Source organism: Gymnogyps californianus, chromosome 3, assembly GCF_018139145.2.
Source record: "Gymnogyps californianus isolate 813 chromosome 3, ASM1813914v2, whole genome shotgun sequence".
Classification (NCBI taxonomy): domain Eukaryota; kingdom Metazoa; phylum Chordata; class Aves; order Accipitriformes; family Cathartidae; genus Gymnogyps; species Gymnogyps californianus.
Window position 1 is genome coordinate 39,225,847 of NC_059473.1, and position 22,302 is coordinate 39,248,148.

The 22,302-nt window shown below is 38.1% G+C and overlaps 1 protein-coding gene across 2 annotated transcripts in view; it reads left to right on the forward strand.

The window, feature by feature from the left end:
• The window catches only part of SMYD3 (SET and MYND domain containing 3), a 432,268-nt gene that overhangs the window by 43,833 nt on the left and 366,133 nt on the right, over positions 1–22,302 (forward strand). Inside the window, exons 1-4 of one of the 2 annotated variants that reach the window (XM_050894928.1) lie at positions 7,293–7,316; positions 8,445–8,508; positions 15,704–15,811; positions 16,911–16,968. In XM_050894928.1, the coding sequence (XP_050750885.1) occupies positions 7,303–7,316; positions 8,445–8,508; positions 15,704–15,811; positions 16,911–16,968 (244 nt within the window). In that variant the 5' untranslated portion in view covers positions 7,293–7,302. Of the gene's footprint in view, positions 1–7,292; positions 7,317–8,444; positions 8,509–15,703; positions 15,812–16,910; positions 16,969–22,302 lie in introns of those variants that run through there. The other variant, XM_050894927.1, reaches the window with a different exon arrangement.

Genomic DNA, 22,302 nt, shown 5'->3' on the forward strand with positions numbered 1-22,302 from the left:
AGCTTTTTTTACATGTTTCTAAGTTAGAGATACGACCTTTTCATATTGTGAAATATAATCTTAGTCTTCCTTAGTATTTGGCTTTCTTCTTTGATTAACATCCCAAGGTGGAATGAATGTACTGTGTGACTGAAATTAATCTGTTTAAGCCTGAACTTGCTGGAGGCATGTTGGCATGCCCACTGCAGGCAAACACTGGAGATGGCCTTGATTTGAGGGAAATTGTGTCAAAGTAGCTTTGCAGGGCAAGTAGGTGTAGGAGACGATTTGTAGTAGTTACCTTGTGCTCTCGGAGCCAACTTTTGCTGTGTTTCTGCTTCAGTGCTCTGTGTGGGGTATAGTTGTGAGTTTTGCTGGGAGGATAATTACAGTATTTTCAAATAACTGTTGATTTCTGTTGTGATAACATTTGTTTTATTCATTGTGTATGTTGATAAAGTGTGTGTGTACATATACATATATACTATATATGTCTATACGCATATATAAATGTAGAAGATATTTTATTCTAAAGCTAGTCTGTCTTCTAGAGCAAAAAGGTACTGCTTTGGGAGATGCTGAGTGCTTCTGCTGAACAACATTTTCAGTTAAAGGGCCTTGTACTACTGAAATTACTTCTGAAGTCTTTTCTTGGTTTTCAGTAGAGAGATTTTCTTGTATTTCCTTGCATAGGTTAGGATCAGAGGTAAATATTGAACAAAGAAGTAGAATTCAAAGGTAAGATTAAATTTCTTGTCTGAGGGCCATATTTTTAGGTATTTCTTCTTATAAATTCCTTTACTAATTTTATTGGAAAACACTGCATCTGAAGCTTTTTATCAGTTACCAGCTTAATGGAGAGGTGTATAATTCTGTTCTTGGTGATATCAGAATAAATACTGCACTTCTAGTGGCTCTATTTTCAGAAAATTAACATGGTGGGGTTTTTTTCCAGTTTAACCAAAGGAGAATAGTCTCTTTGTGGCTCTAGATAACTTTTCAGTTTCAGTGAAGAATCTTGCACCATTCTGCGAGCGTTGGATATTTTTTAAAATCCAATCTTTTTCAAAATGGAGCAAAGAAGTTTTGAGAAATAAACATTTTCTTATCAGAATTTAGCAATGCTGCTCTCACTGCATGAACACAAAGACTAGCTTCTACATAGGAGTAAATGAAAATCTACCCTTTGGATGTCTTTTTATTGTTTTTCCAGCCTTGACTTTGGCTCCTGCAACCCCCAAAAGAAGAAAAAGTAAAAATCTAACATAAATTGTCAGAAAAGATGATACTGGAATAAAGAAATGACTGTAGACCATAACAAGGTTTTATTTAGAAAATGTTTTCCACAATTTTCAGACCAAGTATACATCAGAAGAAAAATCAAGATGCAGAAAAAAATTATGGGAGGTAATACCTAACACACAAAACCAGACAAAGAATACCATTCAGAACCTTCTGTCAGCTGAAGTCGTATGACCCACCATGTTCATTACCTATTCAGTGTATATTTTAAAACCAAATAAAGATAATACGTAAGTAAGAAACAATATTTGTAAAATCTGAACAGAACTGATGCTCATTCTAAGCAGAAGGATCCTCTCTCTCCCCTCATCTATTTGAATTATGTTTTTTCCTTACAGAATGTATCCAGAAATGTTTCAGGGTGTTAAATATATGGCTGGGTGTAACAAGAATTACAGAAAACAGCAGCGAATGTGGGCATTCAGGGTGGCACCAGATGCTTTGCTTATTCATGTTTTCTCCTTTATTTTTTTCTTTTTCTTTTTCTTTTTTTTTTTTTTTTTTTTTTACCTGGACAGTGCAATACCACTTCTGTAGTGTGTTCAGATATAAAGTAAATGATCATTGTATTTGGAAATAAAGTAGGTGTGTGTTTCTTATATAAAAGGTCTTCGTTCTCACTTGAATAAGTGACTGTGATCATTGATGGTTAGCTGTAGTTACTATCTTTTAACTCTAAATATTTGTCATTCTTGCTACCTCTCAGAAAGCTACTTCTCCCCAGTGCTGCTGTTAGGTGAAAAAAGATTAATTCATATACCTGCTCAACACAATGAAGCGTGCAAGTGGAGAACATGGGAGATTTTTGCATGACTTTTAGGGACATAGATTTCAAAGGCTATTTACCTGTTGTACTCTTGTTCGCCCAGACCCAATGGGTTACGTGGGACCCGAGAGCAATGTACAGAATAACCTTGGGGCAGAAAAACCTGGCAGCCTTATTTCAGAGGCTGTGGGCCATGGGGCGCCTGGAGGATGGCTTCTCCTCCACCACCTGATCCGCAATCGCAGAGCGGGTCCAGGGCCCTGGCAGGGGAGAAGGGGGGAAGGCCTGAGCCTGCCAAGCTGCCCCAAGTCAGCAGCCAGGGCACTGGAGGGGCTGGGAACCCCTGCTGTGGGCATGGCTCGCTGGCTGTGGAGGGTTGTTGCTTGCCAAGGGCTTGGATTTGGGATGTTGCAGAGACATAAGCTCAGGGGTAGTTGCCACCTGGCCCCCAGCACCCTTCATCCTTGTCCCCAGAGCTGTGCTGTGGCTTTTGGTATGCTGGAGATGCCTCCCCACCCGCAGTGCCTGGTGCCCACGTGGGTCAGCAGCAGGGTAACAGCTGGGGGCCAACTGTGCCACTACACTGTGGTATTCTTCTGCTGGGAGAGAGGTGAGGAAAGAAAGTTGTAATTGCATTTAACATTATCCCTCTGCTCTCAAGTCTACCAAATTTAAAATGGCTGTCTGTTATTCGCATCTTTATTTTTATTATTAGAAGTTAGTAAAATGGTGAATGACATGTTTGCTTATTGTAGGTATTGATTGCTTTCACTTTGTGACAGGTCTGAAATACACACACTTGAGAAAATCCAAGTAGACTTTATGCACTTGACATGTTCGACTGAATCGCAAAGGTCTAAGAATTTGTTCAGGAAATTAGTTCAACATGACATGCGTCTGAAAGAGCTGCTCTTTTGTTACATGTATTATAGGGCTGGATTATTAACTGAAAAACAATATCAACAACAAAAATGCAATAGAAGATTTGTGTGAGATTGCCCTTTTTTCCTGCAAGCTGTGGCAGAAGCAGAAGTGTGAATAAACTGCATAGAAGGGAGTGTTGAGCGCAGTCTGGTAATCAAACGTTCTGTTATAGCTGACACTTATCTTGTGAGTAGGGCTGAAAGTCAAGTGCCTGCAATCAGCGGAGAAGTGTAGATGCATTTTCATTATAAATTAAGTAGTCTAATTGTATTTGCTTAGGTTTTGTTGTGGGTTTTTAAATTATATTAGGCCCTTTCCTGGCAAACAGAAGTATTTTGTGATGTTTTTAAAAGGGCACATGTTTTGTTCATTGTGAGAGTGCAGGTGTGGCTCTAATAGGACCTGATAGTCCAAGCAAACCTTCATCAACCTCTTCACTCTGTGATTCAGACTTGGCATGTTCTTCTTAGAATTTTAGCCATGTGTTTTCAGGCTGTCTCCCGTGCTGCCACTCATACTTGGGAGCAGCTTCCCATAGACCAGGTTGCCTCACCGCTCGTCCTCAGCCCCTCCTTACAGTGCTCTGGTCTTCTCGTACCTTTAGCAAAAAGGAATTTTAAAAAAGCCAAAAGAAAAAAAGTTATTTTGCTGGGGAGGTTGTGTGTGCCACTTCCATTCGAACTGTCTTACTGGTCTCATAGGTTTCCTTTTGTCTCCTGTCCATATCAATCCATTGGGACTTCCTCCACCCACCTATATATTCAGGTTTATTTTTTTGCTTTCTCAGTACACATTGGGAGAGCTTATTCTGTGAATGGTGTTTGTAGACAATGATGAAAAGATTTAGTAATATCCAGATTCCTCAGGGTAAAGATTCTTCACCTGACCGTAACATCACGCTAGAGGACAACTGACAACCCCTGCTTACTTTATTCTTGTGGATTTTTTTTTTTTTTTAGTACAGGCTAAGATCCTCACTTGTGCTTGCTGTTTCAGAAGGGGTTGTGGTTGTTTGGAAGCTGTATTGGAAAATTAATAATTTATTTTCAATTGCTGCATCTTTCTTTCCTTTTCTATTGCAGCAGAAACTTTTTCAGAGATTAAAGTATTACTGAATGCATTAGATCAAATTCTGTGCATTTTCTCATCCATTAAATTAGTCAAATTAGGCGAGATGCAGTAGATACCTTGTGAGTAACCTGATACTATCTCCAGATGATGTTTACAGGTAATGAGAAATGCATAGGAGTATTTGACAGTGACTTTAAAACTGTTTCAATAAAGCCTATAACATTAATAAAATATTGAGAAGGACAGGAATAAACTAGGCAAATTGTCTCACTCTTTAAAATGCTCTAAAATACAGGAATCCTGTATATATGAATACATGAATCTTATTCTTAAATTCTTTATATTCAGATTAAGTGTTCGAGATCATGCTGCTTTACATTTAAAATGTATGTAGCAAGATTCATAGATGCTGTAAATCTAAAGGAATTTTTTTAGTCCAAGAGGGAGGAGAGGATTGGAAGAAAAAGCAACGATTTCATCAGTAGCTTTACTGTTCAGCTCTGTAACAGGCATTCTACATCTGCTTGTCATTCAAAGAAACCCCAAAAGATGAATGGATAGTTCATTCATTATACAGTGCCAGCAGGGAGTCACCTTATTCAAATAATCTGACTGGTAGTGTCAGTTTGGCAAAAATCCAAGTTTTGAGTGATGGTCCTTATTTTTTTTTGTGTGTATGCATTTGTTACAGCAGCATCATTAACCCTTAGGGACAAAGGCTACAAAGGAAATAATCCTGTAAAGTATTGAAACTTTGGTGGGTACTGAAAGAGTTTGGTGCTTTGTGGTGACTGATCCACTAATTCTTTTACAAAAGAAAGAATGAATACGTGTTGGTGACTTAACACCAATGATTCCAGTATATCCTGGCATCTCTTGGAAAAAATACCAAGAGGTGTACCAAGGCAAGGTATGCTTGCAGTATATTAAGTTTGTTGGATCTGGCCTTCTGATGGAAGAATGTGAAATCTGTAGGAGAGACTTCTCCGATAGTTATGGGCATTCATTCATTTAAATTCTGGCTCCAGAAAGTTATAATTACTCTGCTTCAGGAATCTGTGTTTTGCTTGTTGCTGCTGAGACTTTTTTGTAATTTAATGTATATGGGACTAAAGTTGCAAATGCTCTGTTATCAAAGTCCTGACTCATTACTATGTTTTGATGAATAGCATTTAGAACAAAAAAAGTCTGTCTTCAAAATGGTTTTGCTCAGTCATTCTGCAGCAGGGTGAGCACTTAGTCATTCAGATAATACTATATAATGATGAAGAGAAGTTTGATAGAGGCTGCTAGCATGAGTGTAGATTATTGAATACAAAGGAGGTATCTAGAAACAGAGAGGCCGAAAGCTCCTCCGTGACCTCTGTGTGATTCTGCACAGCCATGTAAAACAGACCTGTAAAGAGCAACAGGGACACACTGCAGAGTGACCGTCTCGAGGGCTGCGTCTGTACGTGTGGGCAGCTGAACAGCAAACGAAAGTTCTAGGTGTTTGGCTTTCTTTTTTGTTCTAGGTCGGTAGGCAGATTTTTAGTGGTAACGTTGCCTGCGATGTTGTGGATGGTTCACTGACAGACTCTTAAGGTAATAAAGCCATAGCTAAACAAGTTAAAGTTCTTCTAGTGTCTTCTTTCAGTAATTTGAAAGGTCTAGCTTCAGAAAAGTTTTAATCTATCCTGTTAATTGTGAAACATCTAGAGAGAAGGTGTGGATTTCTTATAAATGATTCTTTTATGTCCTTGATACAACATGCTGCTTAGTATTAAAAGATGTGTCAAAACTTAGTCTCAGTGGGAAAGAATTTATGTGTAGTTTATGAGTATGTATTTATACCTGGACTGCTTCTGATATCCAAGTCAATGAGCAGATCCAAACAGCATTTCTATTTCTTTTTTTGTCTACAGTAGTTATTCCACTGAAGTGTATTTCTTCCCAAAATTACTCTGACGTGAGCTTCTAATCTAGAATGAGAAATATGTCCTCCTCTATCATAGGCTGGTTAAAGTTGTGTCATTGCTCAAGTGTGAAAATGAAGCAGCTCTTCCCAGCTGGCAAAATGAAGATTTCACACTTGTTTCTAACTCTGAATCATCCTCAGGCATTGCACCTTAAAATCAAAAACCTATTGTGCATGTACAAGATTTTAGATTCTGTTTATAGGAATCCAACAGTTGCTAGTTTTTTCAGTCTCCAGGGCTGGCTTTGCAGGTAGGAAGGTAAAGAAGGCACTAGCAAAACATGTGCTTATATCTGAAATATTTCTAATTTATTTTTCTCCTGGTAGTTAGTAGGAATGCCTACAACAATACTGATTTTTATGCAGTAGAAATGAAAAGATTGTTACTTGATTGTAACGATCTGTACATAATGCTCCTTTTAATCTTTGACCAATGCATCTATCTAAACTCCTCAAATGCTTATAAGTCCCAAGAGAGTGCATAAGCTGTTATTTTTAATAATTCAAACATAGCAATACTTTGATATATCAGCAAAATACCTTTTCCACTTGTGGGACTTGAGGGAAAGGAGAGGTTGCTCCATGGTATTTCTGGTGTTCTGCCCCTACTCCTGACAGTTTTGGTGTCATGGCTGAAATCAGTGGGCTAGATTCATCATCCAGAAGTTCTAGATTGAACTTTGTGGGCAAGTTGGTACTGTCTTTTTTGGATGTGGCCTTTGAAGAGTGTTCTACCGTTTTGAAGTCACCCATAGAAATTAAAATTTGGGGACAACTGAGCGGTTTAAGTAAAAGAAGAAAGAAAGGTCGTGTCATAAAGCAGTTGAGCTGGGAATCTGAGTATATGGTATGCAGCCTCTAGATTACTGACGACAGCAGAGGAGTTTTCTTTTGGTGTCAGCAGAGACAGAGAATTACACCTTGTTTTAGTCGCATCAGTTGGGAGTGCGAGTGAAAAGAGCACACCTAGTACCGAAGTGCAGACACCGGGAATCTTGCAGAGAAAGGTCCTTCATCTGATCATTTACACTTGCCCTTTCAGTTTGAAATGGGCTGTGTTGATGCTTAGTTATCTCCCAATTAAATTGGATGGCTGAATTAATCTGTGTAATAAGATTCGAGGCAGCTAAATGTAAAGCACTATAGCAACACAAAGATTGCATTACTAAAATTGCCTTTTGAGGGGGAGAGTGGCGTGACTGACGTACCTCCTTCCTTGCCTTGCAGAAGGACGGAGAAGGGGGTACTGAGGAGTAGCTCATGGTGACGGTTTCTTGGGCGTAACTGAGCTGCGTTCAGCGGCATGCAGCTCACAAGGTAACAGTGGTGCCCAGTCAGGCGCTGTGCTTGGTTAAGGTCAGAGGGGTGGCCAGGAGGAAGTCTGAGGGGAAGTAATAAGGATTATGCCATCCACACAGTCTAGTTAATTGTTGTGTTTGTAATGTAACTCCCTTGCTTTCAGTTTTAACAACAACAAAAAAAGTGTATACTGTTTTCCCAGCCTAATGAATGCACATAAAGCATGTAAGTAACTTTGTGTGTTAGGAAATCAAAGTGAAATCTTCCCAGTGTTACCAGAATAATGTAACAAGTTCAGCATTTTCTACAGGAAAATAAGAGGGGAGGGAAGCCTCGAAATCTGTCTTGTTTCTACTCATCTGAAGTAAATCTACTTGAATACTTATGTATTTGAGGTGTAAGATTTGCTGTGTGTGTGCTTTCACATTTAATATTTCCTCAGTGTATAAAAATTTACGGAATTTCAGTAATATTTTCTTAACTCATATAACTGTAAACTAAGACAGCATCAGAAAATGGTACTAGAGTCAGGAGGTGCTTTTAACCTTTAGATTGTGATGTACAGCTCTGGTAGTTATCCTTCTAGCTTTCACTGGATTTTTATTCCCCCTCCCAAAGAATTTTTATTTTGGTCTCGCTGTCCACCAGCCAGAAGTATTTTCTTAGAACAAAAATTTCTGCTGACATGTCAACTTCAGACTATTCAAAGTTACAATTTGATGTCACAACTGCAGGTTCACAACAAGGTCTTGCTTAAGACAGTCATGCTTGCTTAAGACAAGACTCAAGATAGATAATAAATAGATTAACTAGCTGTATTGCACAGCTCTAATTATGATGTTATCTACAAAATAAACCCGTCAGGGTTATAGCTATATGGCAAAAAAAAAAAAGCACATTTGATATCTTTACTGTTGATCCAAAGTGGCCTCGGAGGTGCTGAGTCACATGAGTACAGGATTGTGAATATAGCTTTGAATGTAACCATGCACAATTTCTTCTTGTGTGACAGTGCATTTTAGACTACTCTTGTTTTTCAGATATTTTTCTTGCCTTGGAATATTTGAAAATTGCTAGTTATGCAAGAAGGATAAATACAAAGCTCTATTTGTATTTATAACTGATTTTCTTTTTTTTTCTAAACAGGAATGAACATCTGCACAGATGCTCTCAGTGCAAGGTTGCTAAATACTGTGGTAAATCTTGTCAGGTAAGATGAAAAATAACAGCTATAAAGGGCTGAAGAAAACAGGCATTTGAATACTTTATTAACAGGGTCTCCATGGATTTTGCGCATTTTCATACCTGCACACTGCAATTTCTTATTTGTAGTTATGGATAGAGTGTGTAAATATGCTGCCTTGTTTTATTTGAGTATTTTTATAGTTACAGACATAAGATTATAATCAGCGCAATAGACAAAACTAAGCTGGAAGGTGTGGTGTTTGGCTGTGCTTGGTTAGAGGGGGAGGAATAATTGTTCAGCTTTGCTGGCTGTAGACTGAAGGCTCTAAGTCAATTTTGCAGTAAAACAATTTGTATTTCAAGAGTAATTTTTATCATGGCAAAGTATATATTCCGTTTTTTTAAGAGGAAATAAGGGTCAAGAATGTGCAGAGAAGAGAAGACCTTGGGCAAAACTGCATCTCTGAGGAGGTTTCCAAGAAGATGGAGCCAGGCTCTTCACAGTGGTGCATGGCAGGAGGACAAGGGACAACAGGCTTAAGTTGAAAGAAGAGAGGTTCACATGGGATATGAGGAAAAGCTGTTTCACCCTGAGGACAGCCAAGAGGTGGAACAGGCTGGCCAGGGTGTTTGTGTCATCTGCATGCTTGGGGATTTCAAGACCCCACTGGATAAAGCTCTGAGCTGGGTCTGACCCCAGAGCTGACCTGACCCTGCTTTGCAACTAGATCTCCGTAGATCCCTTCCAACCTGAATTATCCTGTGATTCTATTCTATGAAACAGTTCATAAAGGTGTTCAAACCTAAAACCTTAGCTTTTATACTTGGCTTGTATTGTCAGTTAAGCATGTGCACAGAAGTTGGCAGGGCTTGGTACTGAGTGGACATGCAAGGGTAAATGACTGTGTAAGGTCTAACACAGCAGAGAACCAGGCACCTGAGATTTGAACCATGAGGGTCGCATTACAGAACCCTTGAATTTTAAATGATTCCTCTTAGCTTTGCATTGTGATTTCTGTTTTGTTTTGTCGTCCCGTCCCCCCCAATAGAGAAAAATGAGGAAAACCAACTAATGGTCAAAACAGACTAGTAGTGATACTCTATTAAATGTATGTGAATTTAACTTTTAAGGTTACGTCCTTGACATTCAAATGATCTTTTCACATATCATGTGCTTCTATAAACAATTCTGCCTTACTATAATCTGCAGTGCTCTCAACATGCCAGAAAACCCTCCTTTTTGGAGTTAAAACATATGGAGAGGGAAAGGAGGAAGATATGTCATTTTGATTCATTGTATGGCACGTGTGCAACGTACATTAGGTGCTTACTGTAGCATCAATAATAATGCCACAGGTAGATTTATTATGGGAGATCATAAGGAGAATATGACTGAAGAATATAAAAGACCAGAGTATTTGCAAGGTAAGTTTAAAATGAATATCTGCCAGGAGAGTCATTGGTAAAGCTTCTACTGGCAAGTATCTAACATGAAATGAGACTCTGCTGGCACCGACCTGCACAAGCAAATCTGCTTTGTGCAATAATAATGCCCTGTTCCAACTTAGGTGTGGTAGCAGTGAAGGTAGGAAATGGGGCTTCCTCCTTGGGGAAAACAACTATGTGAACAGGCTTCAAGGATTCATGCTGGATAGCTTGAAGCCATCTTGGGTATCTTTGCTTTGTGCTTCCAGCTCTAGGGTTCATGTGCTTGAAGCCATCCACAGCTGTAGGTATTGATTTCAGTGAGACAGGCTACTGCTGCTAAAAGTAATCTGCACTTAAAATGCTGTGTATTTACTGTTACATAATATCTTGAACTGTTAATATCAAGAAATTAATATTGAATTAGTATTATATAATATCCTGTGATATTAGGTAGCAATTGAGAATAACTGAAAAAAATGTTATTTTCTAGTCAAAACAGTGAATTTCTTGGGATTGACAGCTCAGGGCGATGATCCAGATAAAACTGAGACCAGCCAGATCTGTTTGCTTTTGAGGACTGTCTTCTAATTCATATTTCTTTTGATAAGCTAGCTAAACTTCTGTGCACCTCTGTTTTTATAGCTGCTGTTAGCAAAACTCTCCTTGGCCAAGCCAAAGGCTTTGTGCTCTACTTGGCCTCTGTAGCTTTAGTGCAATTCATTAATATGTGCACTTCTAATTGGACTAGTTGCTGAACAAAATAAACAGCAGGGTGTTGAATGAAATTGCAGTTTGCACATTTAAAAAAGTGAATAATGGCAGAACAGGACTATTTTAGTTTTATAAATACAGATAACTTCAAAATGCAAATTGTGCGGTTGGATTTCCAATTTACACTTATTTGCGGAATGATTTGATTATTTTTTGATGTGTGTTAAATGAATCCTACAACTCAAAACACTCAGCTTAGGCTTAAAAACTGTCAGGTTTTTTGAGTTTTCTGGTTAATACATTAAATGAAATCAGAATTAATGTAAAAATCTGAATTAAAGAGATTAATCTGAGTAGCTGAACTAGGTTTAGGATAAAGGTGGTCTCTGTGAAGGAAACTTCAAAGTAAACACAGCAGGGGATTTCTATGTTAGGATGTACCAAAAGGAGCCATTTTTAAAGCTACAAATATCTTGTAAAAATCTTCATTTGATTTAAAATGTCAGGTGTTTAAGAAAAACTGTCTTTGGGCTAACCTGTAGGAGAAGAAATAGTCTTTTGAAAGATGTTTCCCTTTTTGGAACTTACAGTGAGAATTGTTGTCCTTTAAGGACATATGTGGGCAGAGCCAGGAGTCCTGAATAAAACTATATGGGAATTAGAATTTCCAGTTTGTAGAAATTTCCATAATGTCAATATTGAAAATTTCAAGTGAGTTATGCCAAATTTCAAAATTTCCCATTTTTTTTTCAGGCTAGTTGAAGCAGTTTGCTTTCACTTCTACCACTTTGATTTACTTCAAAAAATATTAGAAATGTGGGACTGGAAGTTATCACGAGATCCTTTGGGCTGACCTTTTTCAACTGAATTCTGATTTCAGGATCAAGTATACATAGACCTCTTCTGAACGTTTTTTTTTCAGTTGGACCTCATTGACTTTTGCCCCTATTCGACACTTCTGTGTGGTAGCCCCTTTCCCACTTGTTGATGCCTAATTTCGTGGAGCTGCCTTCTAGCAGTGTTACGTTGGCTGGGTGTCCCTCCAAACGTAGAGTTACCACGTCTCCTGTTCCTCATAATCACTGCTGTGATCTCCCTTGGCAATGTTTATTAATTTGGTGCATCCCATAGATTGGGGACCAGTGATATAGATGATAATCCCTGACAAATGGGAGAGTTATTTCAGGCAGAATTCAGAATGTGCCATTATCAAACATTATTGAAATGGCTTAATTATAAAAAAAAAAAAAAAAAAAAAAAAAAAAAAAAAGACATTCTTTAAAAATTTGAATGCTCCTTTGGAAACTACAAATTATGTCTTTTTAACAAATCAAAACCTTCCAATGGAGAAAAATCCCACTTTGAATTTTTTTTTTTTTTAATGAGCTCTAGTCTTTAACTGCTTTTCATTAGCACATTAATCTGCAGGAAGCATTCATTTTTTTGATTCTGCATAGGAGACAAGGGAAACCTTCATTTCATAAACATTGTTTTAGGATCTTTCATAGGGTTAGGGACCGTTGGGAGACAGGGGTAGCATATGTCTGTGCAAGAATGGATGCACCTTGGCAAAACGTCTCAGCTAAAAATATGGAAGACCTTGCAGGCAGATGCGAGGGGCCTTTGTCCATGCCCTGAGCCAGCAGAAGGTGATCCTGGGCTTGGGTTGTCCAGTGAAACCCACTGATGCATTGGTGTTTGTGTGGTGCTGTTCGGGCAGCAGAGTCTCAATCTGCCACCAGTAAACAGCTATATGCTGCACTATCTCCTAAGCCATGTGAGTGCTGGCTCTTTTCACTTGGGTAAAGCCTGAGGAATTGCACTTGGGATACATTGAGCTTAAATGGGAGACAATGATTTGGGAAGAGATAAAAGGAGGGATATTCTTTCTGAGTTACTAAACGTAGTGAAGCCTGGAGGAGGAGGGCTGGGTACTTCCCTGCACTGTTTACTCATCTTTCTTTGCCTCCTTCTGATAGTGTTCCCCCTAACAAGGGAAAAAAAAAAAATCTGTTGCAAAATTTGAAGACCTTCCCTGGTGGGGAGGGAGAAGGGCCGTACCAGGTGGCCGTATCTCTGCACTGTAGTATTTATACTCATGCTGGATATGGGGTATAAAAACCTTGACTGAAAGCCAGGATACACAGTTAAGAAAACCTCCCACAGAGAACTGTGGGACTAATATAAGCCCACCAATAAGTATTGTTAGAGACCAACTTTAAAAGTAGGTCTCTCCAGGGTCACAAATCTTCATGGTTTCATATTGTTCTGTAGTTTGTATCCTTGTTGTATTGGTAGTGAGAAGAAATATTGTTGAATTTCATTACACTGAATGCATTTGAAGCTTTTCCCCCTCTCCCCAGCCAGTTGGGAGGAAGTGAATGGCAGTCCCCATTCCAGCGCTCCTTCTGCAGAGGAGCCAGACTAATTCCTTTTGGCATCATTTTCGGCTGAAGCACTGTTTTGCAGAAGGCGTGTGTTTTAACAGTTCTTCTCACGTGGGAACGCATCTCAAAGAAACGTGGCATATGATGTTATGTGGTACTGCATATTTCATCTCATTAGGGCTTTATTGGTTGGGTAAGCTATTAATCATTTTGGTGTCACCTCTAGCATGTTTAAAATTCTGTGCAACATTTTTGTTGGGAAAAAATTTGACAGATAAAGGCTTACTCCAAAGAACAATTTTAGTTTCAGTGGGATAAAAATGCCAATATAATTATATTACACAGAATGATGTCTGGACATTTACAAGCATGACCTTGTTTCTTCTAGACAAGAATAATTCTGTTCAGCACTAGATACTTAACTTTTATTTGTCAGACAGCATGTGACACTAACTGTATTTGGATTAATGCCTTCTTGGTGTCATTTTTTCCCCTTGTAGAGTTATGGGTAAAGGAAATGAAATTACAAATCTCCCTGTATCTGAAAGAAATAAAAAGTCCAATTTATTTATTACGTGTAAGCCAAAGAGGAAAAAAAACCTGAATGAAATAGAATAAATGCTACTGGTGCTGAAACCTAGTTACCTGAAACAATTCCCCCACTTAAATGCAGCAGGGGAAAAAATTGTGTGATAGCCGTTGTAATCTTTATAACTAGCATGTCAGCGTCTACAGGTGTGATGTGCACTTGCACATATCGCTGCCATTCCCTCTTTTTTTTTTATTGCTGAACATGTAATTTCTTTATATTAGACATTTTATCATTTTCTGTGTGGCAGTTACCTAACAGAAGCTGGTTTTCTGAGTTGTTTTTTTTTTTCTTTACTGCATATCTATGAGAAAATGTCACCTTCAGAAGCCCTTGGTTATTCTGAGTTCTTGTCACTGTAGCAATTTTTTGTTGTGCCCTGTTTTTTCAATTTGCTTTTTAAAAGTATTTGGAAGAGCTGGGTGGCTTCAAACATATACTGTGAATATGTAAATAAAATGTGTAAATATGTACTATGTTAATGAGATGGGCTTGGAGTTTTTGTAAATTATAAACAGAATTTTCAGCTTGTAAAGACAAAAGGCAAAAAAAAAAAGGTGAGCAGAAATTGACTGTCTCTTCCAACATGTTTCTTTAGCTTGAAGACTCATTCTTGTTGCTCTTCTACACTGATTTGGCGGGGAGAAGGAAGGGGAAAAATAAAATAAATGACATATTTCAATATATAGCAGCTTTCCCTCACCTTGTCATCCTGTCTCTTCTCTGCTATGGAAGTGTTAGTCTTTGTCTGCTACTCTCATAAAAGTGGCCCGTGAAACAAAACTTGCCGGTTCAGGTAGTACATGCCTAGTGAAATATTTTTGGTTCCATCTTCTATTTTGGTAAATTTTGGTTACAGTGACCATTCCTGGTCTGAACTGTGAAAATATCATCACCAGTCCTCCCAGCCGTGGGCAGTAATGCCTCATCAGCTCAGGGATCTTTGGGGACAGTTTTTGCAGTGTGGAAAACTTGACCATTGCTTTAGAGCAGCTGCATTTTGGTGAAGTGGATAGACTCTGAAGGCCTATGTAGTCTTGATTGCTGAGAGGATGCTTGCCTAGAGTGTTGTGTATGTTGGTGGAATTAAGATAGTAGAGGAAACTTTAGCATCCCTTCTAGTTGTCTCCAATCTTGTGAAGTATGCAGCTCCGTCTCTTCTTGGCATAATGGAATGAGAATCAGAGCCCATTTATTTATCTAATAAAAATTTCAGCTAGCTGGAATGGTGATATCAATTTGAACTAAGCTGATGATGCTATTTATAGCATGTTGCATAAAGGTAAAGAAAATTATTTGTATAGTAGGAACATGGGACAAAAAATGAAGGTATTTCTTCTAGATTTCTGTGCAGTTTTCATTCTATCTTTACATGTTCCTTTTGTGCATTAAAGGCACATCAGATATAATGTTCAAAAAAAGTGTGGTACGAACTATGCTTTCAGACAGTAGCATGAAGCAGACTGAAGTAAGGTTTGTATTGGCGAGGAACTGGACTGGGAACTTGACCATACAGTTTTTTGTTTGTGTTTCTCTTAGGTTTTCCTAAAGGTAAAGTTAAATTCTGAGGTAGCATAATAGTGATACTGTTGTGTCCTGAACCTGCACTGCTGTAGCTCCAGTGTTCATTGTATCAGTTGCACAAATAATTACATTAGAGGAGGGAATGTCATGATAGGGTTGGTTTGAGTGGATAACCCAGCCTGTGCCTTTCCACAACACTCATGTTACAGCTGCAGTCTTAGACTATGCTGGTAAAGCATGTGTGCTGCTGTTTCTCTGACAGTCAGCATCTGAGGTTGTCTGTGTTGGAGGCTGCTAGAGTCAGTGGACATTAGTACCCAAGGAGGGTCCCCTTCCTGGTCCTTTGGAGCTGACTTTTGGCTCTGCAGCCATTCCTCCCAGCCTGGCTCAATGTTTGTGATGCTGTTGTGGTTCTGGATCCCCAGGTCCAGCCCATGGTGAGTCTGAGCATGTTTGTGTGCATATGTAAATAACTATATATATATAAAATATATGTGTGTATATATATAAAAATAGGATATATGTTATGTAAAATAACATGCAGTTTTTTCTTTCTCTTCCTTTTTAAAAAATCCTAATAGAAAGAAGCTTGGCTGGACCACAAGCAGGAATGCAGGTGTCTTAAGAGCATCGAGCCTAATTTTCCTCCAGACTCTGTCAGACTTGCTGGCAGGATTGTTTTTAAACTAGTAAGTGACATTCTTCTAGATTTATTCAGCGTAGCAGATTCAGACAAATACTTTTTCACTGTACATTTTTAATGTAATTAAGAGCTGGAAAGCTGAAGTGACTGGGATTGCTGAACAAAATTGGACTGCATATTGCATTACAAGATTACTGATTAATTTGCAGAAATGCTGAAAGGATCAAGAGATACTAAAATGGACATAATTAAGCTCAAGGGACCTGTTTATCGACTTTCTCTTCCTATGACTATGTGGTAGCATTCTAAACTTATTTCTGCCTCGAAGGAAAGCACAGAGGGACCCTGTTTTTTCTTCGATACTACTGAAGTTATTGGTGCTTTTCCATTAACTTCACTGGGAACCTCATTCAGCCTTATTTGGATGAGTGGTAAGGACAGAAACACTGTGAGCTAGCCCTTCTTTTAGAGGGCACAATGCCGTGCTTTCAATGTTGGGTTCTCTTAATCTCAATTACTTTTTTTTTCTTTTTCTAAACTCTCTTGGAAGTCCTGGGTGTTTGACATTCCCACGGTTTGATTAATTTATGTGGACTGAATTTTCTGTTAGGTTAAGCAGCTTATGACTGTGTGGGATTGTAAATCAAAAAGGATTTGCCCATTTTTTTGCTGACCCTGCCATGATGCTGTTTTTCTTGTACAAAAACGTGTGCATTTGTTGTGGTCTGAGGTGATAAAATATGATTTAATATCTTAGTTTATACATTGTTGGGAAGAGTGTGTGCATGATTGTTTTTAAAGGGCAAATATGTACCTAGCTATACTGTGCATTAATTATAGTCACATGAAATCTAAGACTGCTAACCTCATAAATTGCTTTCAATTATAGCGTGAAGGGCCAAAGTAAATTACTAAGTGTAAGCTGCCGAAGTAAAAAAAATATTAGTAGGAAGTGTTATAACACCAAAAAAAATTTAGTATTTTTATGATAGTTTACAGAAAGTATGGAATGACCAGATTTATGTTGATGCTGTTAGCCTTACCTAATTGTCTTACAGGCATATCACATTGAATAATCAGTCTTGTAGAGTGTTTTCAAGATAAAGCGTGCTATGTAAGTGTTAATTATCTGTTTTTCTCTACAGCTTAGACAATCAGTATGCCTTTCTGAGAGACTCTACTCTTTTTCCGATCTTCAGTCAAGTAAGTAATTGCCAACCATATTGCAGGAAATGCTTCCAAGTTCTACTTTACAGAATGGCCATCTGATTTTCTTGCAGCTTGCCTTCTGAAGGTCTGCTCTGTAGAATAACAGAATCAAAGACAAAGCCTGCTAAAACCGCTGTGGGAAAGAACAGTTTTTTCAAAGATCAAGGAAAAAACGTGTGTCTTGTTCAAGCAAAACTTTCACCTGATTTTTTGGCTTTAGTGTTTTTCTCATTTTACGGTGTACATCTTGCCTGTTCAGTTTTTAATTTACTCGACGTCTGCCTTATTACATACAGTGCCAGTATTTTTACATAAATATACAAAAATACATAATTTTTACATTGAAGTTTTAATTTTTTAATTTTTATGTGCTATTGCATAAGGCTTCAAAATAACTTTCAGACAAGGGGTATGTGTATGTCTGTCTTCTACATGACTTTTCAATGGAGAAGAAAAGATAAAATTGCACAGATATTATTTTTATGGCTTCACAAGTTTCAACTGCTTGGGTAGAAAAGGATGCTCATTATAATCTCTCAGCAGAGCTAATGTTGAAATAGAAAGCATTTTTTCCAGACTTTGCAGTAGCTTAAAGGTTAAAGACTTATAAGGGAAGAAATACATCCTTAGTTCATTCTTGCATCTTGGTTAAAGGGATTTTCTAGAGAGTAATGTGAATATTTTGACTTTTTTTTTTTTAGTGTTATTCAGAGCTTTGGCTATAAACCAGCTTGATCTATTGATATAGTTAGGTAGAAATAAAAGACACATAAACATAAAAAAATACAATAACTAGTATTACGTTTTACTTCTGTATGTCCTGACATTCTGCCGCCTTCTCCCAAACTGCAAGGGCAAAAGACCTTAATAAGGCAACAAATTAAAAGGGATAGAGGGAGTGCATATCAGTAATTTAAAACATCAAGATTTTCTGCCATGGGTATTCTCAAATTGTGTAACAAAGGTTTATGGGGAATTAGGTGAATATCTGAATTAAGAGCAGCATTTCCAGATGCTTCAAATGAAGTTAAAATGATGACGACTACGGACTTCTATGCTTCATGACACTGCTGGGATCCAGGGAAAAAAATTCTTTATGGTGCTCTATTGTACCAATGGCGGGTTGCACAGTGGCACAGGAGGAACTGGGGGAAAGGGAAGAGTTTCCCTTTAAAAATTAAATATTGATCGCTTGTACAGCAATTTTCTCTAGTGTAGGAAAGGTTTTTGTGTAACTGATAATTCCATACAAACTGAGGATTCTCAGTACACCTCAGGAGATGATGTTAGCTTGACTGAGACAAGGGGAATAGTGTGATAAGTTGTCTGGAGAGAAGCTTGGTATTGAACAGGCCTGAGCTGCAATGGATAAATGGCACAAAAATCTGTGCAGTGGCCAGAAGCTTCTACTAAAATTCTCATTCTGATGGAAATGCTGATATGGCCTGTGATACAGGTGGGATGACTGTCCTCTCACTGATACAGAAACACCTGATCCATAGCAAGTTAGTTTAGGAGGAGGCAAATGAGAGATCCACATCTACTATTTCATCTGTATTTACTCTAAGAGCTTTAATAACAATTCCTGTGTAACCTTCTTAACTCCAAAGCACAAGGTGTTCAGGACTCCTAGACATTAATCGAAGTTGATACTTTACAGAATACAGTACAAATGACTTATGATACTTGCATAATTTTATGTAAAAGTTTTGGCTAACTCTTTCCTTTTGCTGATTTCACAGCTTCCTTGCTAGAGTGAATAGGTGGTCTCTATGGTTTTGCTGTTAGAATAGTCCAAAAGAGTGTTTTGGAATGGTGTGACAACTTGTAGTAGCTGTGATGCTTTTTGTTGCCTCTGTATCCTCAAAAAGCTACTGTTATCTCATAACATTTTTCCCATTTACTGCACAATTTGCAGATGGTGTTGATAAAGATTTAAGTTCCTCTGGTACTTAGTAGAATCCATAGGCAAGTCAGAAAACCATTTTCATTAGAAGTCTACCTATATAGGGGAAAAGATTTCATTGGAGGGAATCACATGAACTAGAAATACAGGTTGTCATCTTCTGAAGCAAAAAACTTCTCAGGGAGCATCTGTATAATAGAAGATAGTGTTTCAACACTAATCAGAAATATGACAGATAGATAGAATTCTAATTGATAGTCTTTTTTTTTTCTTTCTTTTCTTCCCCCCACCGAAGTCCAATATACTTGAAAATTGTTATTGTCACTATGCTGTCTCAGTCTCCTTTACACTATTACTTTTCAATGTTACTTTATACAGTTGGGTGATTTGCAATGTGGGTGACTTATATAAACTGAATAAAAGCATATAAAGTTTGATAGACTTACTGAATAATTATCTGATAAAATATGTAATACATATATTAAAAAAACCCCCAACAAACATGTGAAGGCATCTAACCCTTTATAAAGTTCTATTCCCAGCTCCATAGTTCCTTCAAATTCATTATGTACCCTGAAACTCAGATGAAGTAGGAGGGGTGTCTGTGTGCATTGTTACTTTTGCTAGTTCTCATTTATTATAAGAAAATTCCTTACTTGCATTGTTTTACAGGCTCGCTGTCTGTTACGATCATTCAGAAATCAACTTTGCTTTCACTTACCAAGATTCAGTATGCAGAAAAGAGTTTGTGTGCTGTACTATGGGCAGGCTTTTTGCTACTTTACTTGTATCAGTTTCAGAGCTGCATAATTAAATCGCCACACCTTATTTAGTAAACTTTCCACAGGCCTTTTATAGCATTTTGTCTCTCACACCAGGATTCTTACACAACTGAAAAAAGTTTCTTAAAAACACAAAATGAAAACATTCACAAATTTCATTTCACTTTGCTTTTGGCCTTGGCTTCTTGATATGCTGTGAAAACCAGCTCTTGATCATTTGCCATTGAAAATCCAGTGGGACTTTTTGCTGGGATTGTTATCTCTGATGTCCTGGACAGATTCCAATGTGGAAAATTGCATGCTCCTCCCACCTCTGCCAATTCTCCCTGAAGTTCCAGTTGGATTCGGTGTTCTTGTTCACATTGGTCCTAAACTGCAGTGTCCATTTATACTGTGCTGCTTACATGATTCCTCTTCTCTATTCTAGAGGTGTTTTGTTTGCTAATAGTGATGCAAATCATGCCTTCCTCTTTGTCATAATACATTTTACAATGTACGTCGGGTAGTTTAAGACAAATGACCGGATGTCTTGAAAAATTACATTTGAAGGAAAAAGCATCTCTAGTTTCAAAGGAATATTATATAAGAAATGCAAGTGTATGTTTATGATTTTTTTTTTTTTTTTTTTTTAAACTTGAGTTTTCCAGTCATCTAAAAGTTTGCTGCTTTTCTTGAAGGCTTAGTCCTCATAGTTATGATACTTTTCTATACAAGAGATTTCCATACATTGTGAAGAGCACATGTCTGGATTTCTAACATGTACATTCATTCAGGCTTGCAAGATTGCCCTCAAATGTCCACACTGTTAAAATGCATGAGTAGCACTGTGGGTAGCTATAAAAAGGCAAATACTCTGGTTAAATAGGCTTTGTGCCAGGTATGGAGGGGCATATCTCAGCATTCTTAGTACTAACTGGTTTGAACTTTGTGAGGAGCTGAATCTGCTGTGGGAGAGCATGTCTCTCTTTCCCTAACTCTAGCAGGGACAGACCACCCTTAAGATTCCTCTGGAGTCATTGCTTGCTCAGCATGTTGCAGAGTCACCCCAGGCGTGGCTTGTAGATGGCATTTCAGCAGCAACAATTGATCATTTGAATGGGAGCAGATCTTGGAAAGTGTTACTTTATGCTGAAATGGAAACAATATACAATAGATAATATAGATGCTTCTCGAACTCTGTATGTAGTGTGAAGAGGGGTACATTTGCCATAATACGGTGTACCGGTAGAATTGTATCATTCAGCTAAGCAGGGTGGCGCTCAGTGGCTCCAGAAAAAGTCTAAACAGAACCCAAGAGTTTGCAAATAAAGAAACCCATACCAGACTAGAAGCAAGTTGTAGCTGGTTCCACTGGAAGACTTCTGGCTGATAGCTGTCCATGGGTACTGGCTGTTTTAGTAAGCCAGCATTTAGTGCTCTGCCAGATGTAGTTCATAGGAGATTATTAAAGCAGCTCGCTTGTGTGGTGTGTGTGAAATGGAAACTCTGTGATAGCCAATTTACAACCTACAAAATAGCCAGTACCTTCAAGCAGAGGGATGCCGGGTGGGATAGAGCACAGAAGCCCAAGTATCATACACACTAGATGGCTGTTTAACCAGACCCAGTGACATTTGCTTTAATTGCATCCTCTTTTTAAGTGAGTGACTAGGAGTTATCTTTAAAGAGGAACACAGATCTTGAATTGTCCTTCCAGGAGGCTGACAAGCTTGGATCTAAAGTATGGGGAAGAACCTTTCTTGGTAAAAGGTTATTTGCATTCCCATTAAGGATAGGTATTTAAAATAAAATAACAATTCACCATTATGCAGAGATGAAATTGATTCATAGTGCTTAATAATCCTCTTTGCCTTTTGTTATAGACTGATGCTTGAATCTGTTCAGCTTCACATTCTTCATTTAGGCCTTATTCATTTTGTGCTAACTGGCAGGAAAAAGAAAATGTGAAGCAGGTAATCAGGCACTGAACATACTAGGACAGCTGAGTTTCACTTTCCATGTTATCAGTGACCTGATGCATGCATGATCAGTTCAATAGAAAATAAGGCACTATGTTTCTTTCTGCTTCAGGATTCCTATCCGTAAAGCATGAATAATGATGATTTAGTATTTAATAAAGTGATATTTGCTTAATATTCTTCCATCTCCATTCCGTTTACCAGCTGCTGCGTACGAAACTACCTTTGTCTCTAAAATAGTTTCCCTTTTGATCTGCCAGCATAAAGTGTTTCTGACACATCTATGGAGATTATGGTATAAAAATGTGCACTGCTGCAAGGAGGAAGGTACTGCTGCATAAACTTTCAAGCACATTTTTAATGTTGCAAACCCAGATGCCTAATTTTCCTCTGTAATGTCTTACATCTGCTTACACATCTGCTTTATCTATTGGCTTTTTGATCTTTAACTCACCATTGTATTCATACGATTTGGCAGTGGCAACCTGATAAACTCTTCTGTGTGTTGATAGGTAGCTGTCACAAAAAATGACAAATGTCTGCCCTCTGTCAAAGTTGCCCTCTGTCAAGATTAATACGGGGACTGGAAATGTCTAGACTGTATGGCTGCCATTGGACATTTTCAAAATGTTGGCGAAAGGTTCTGTTTACAACATGATATACTTTTTTTCCCCTTTCCCTT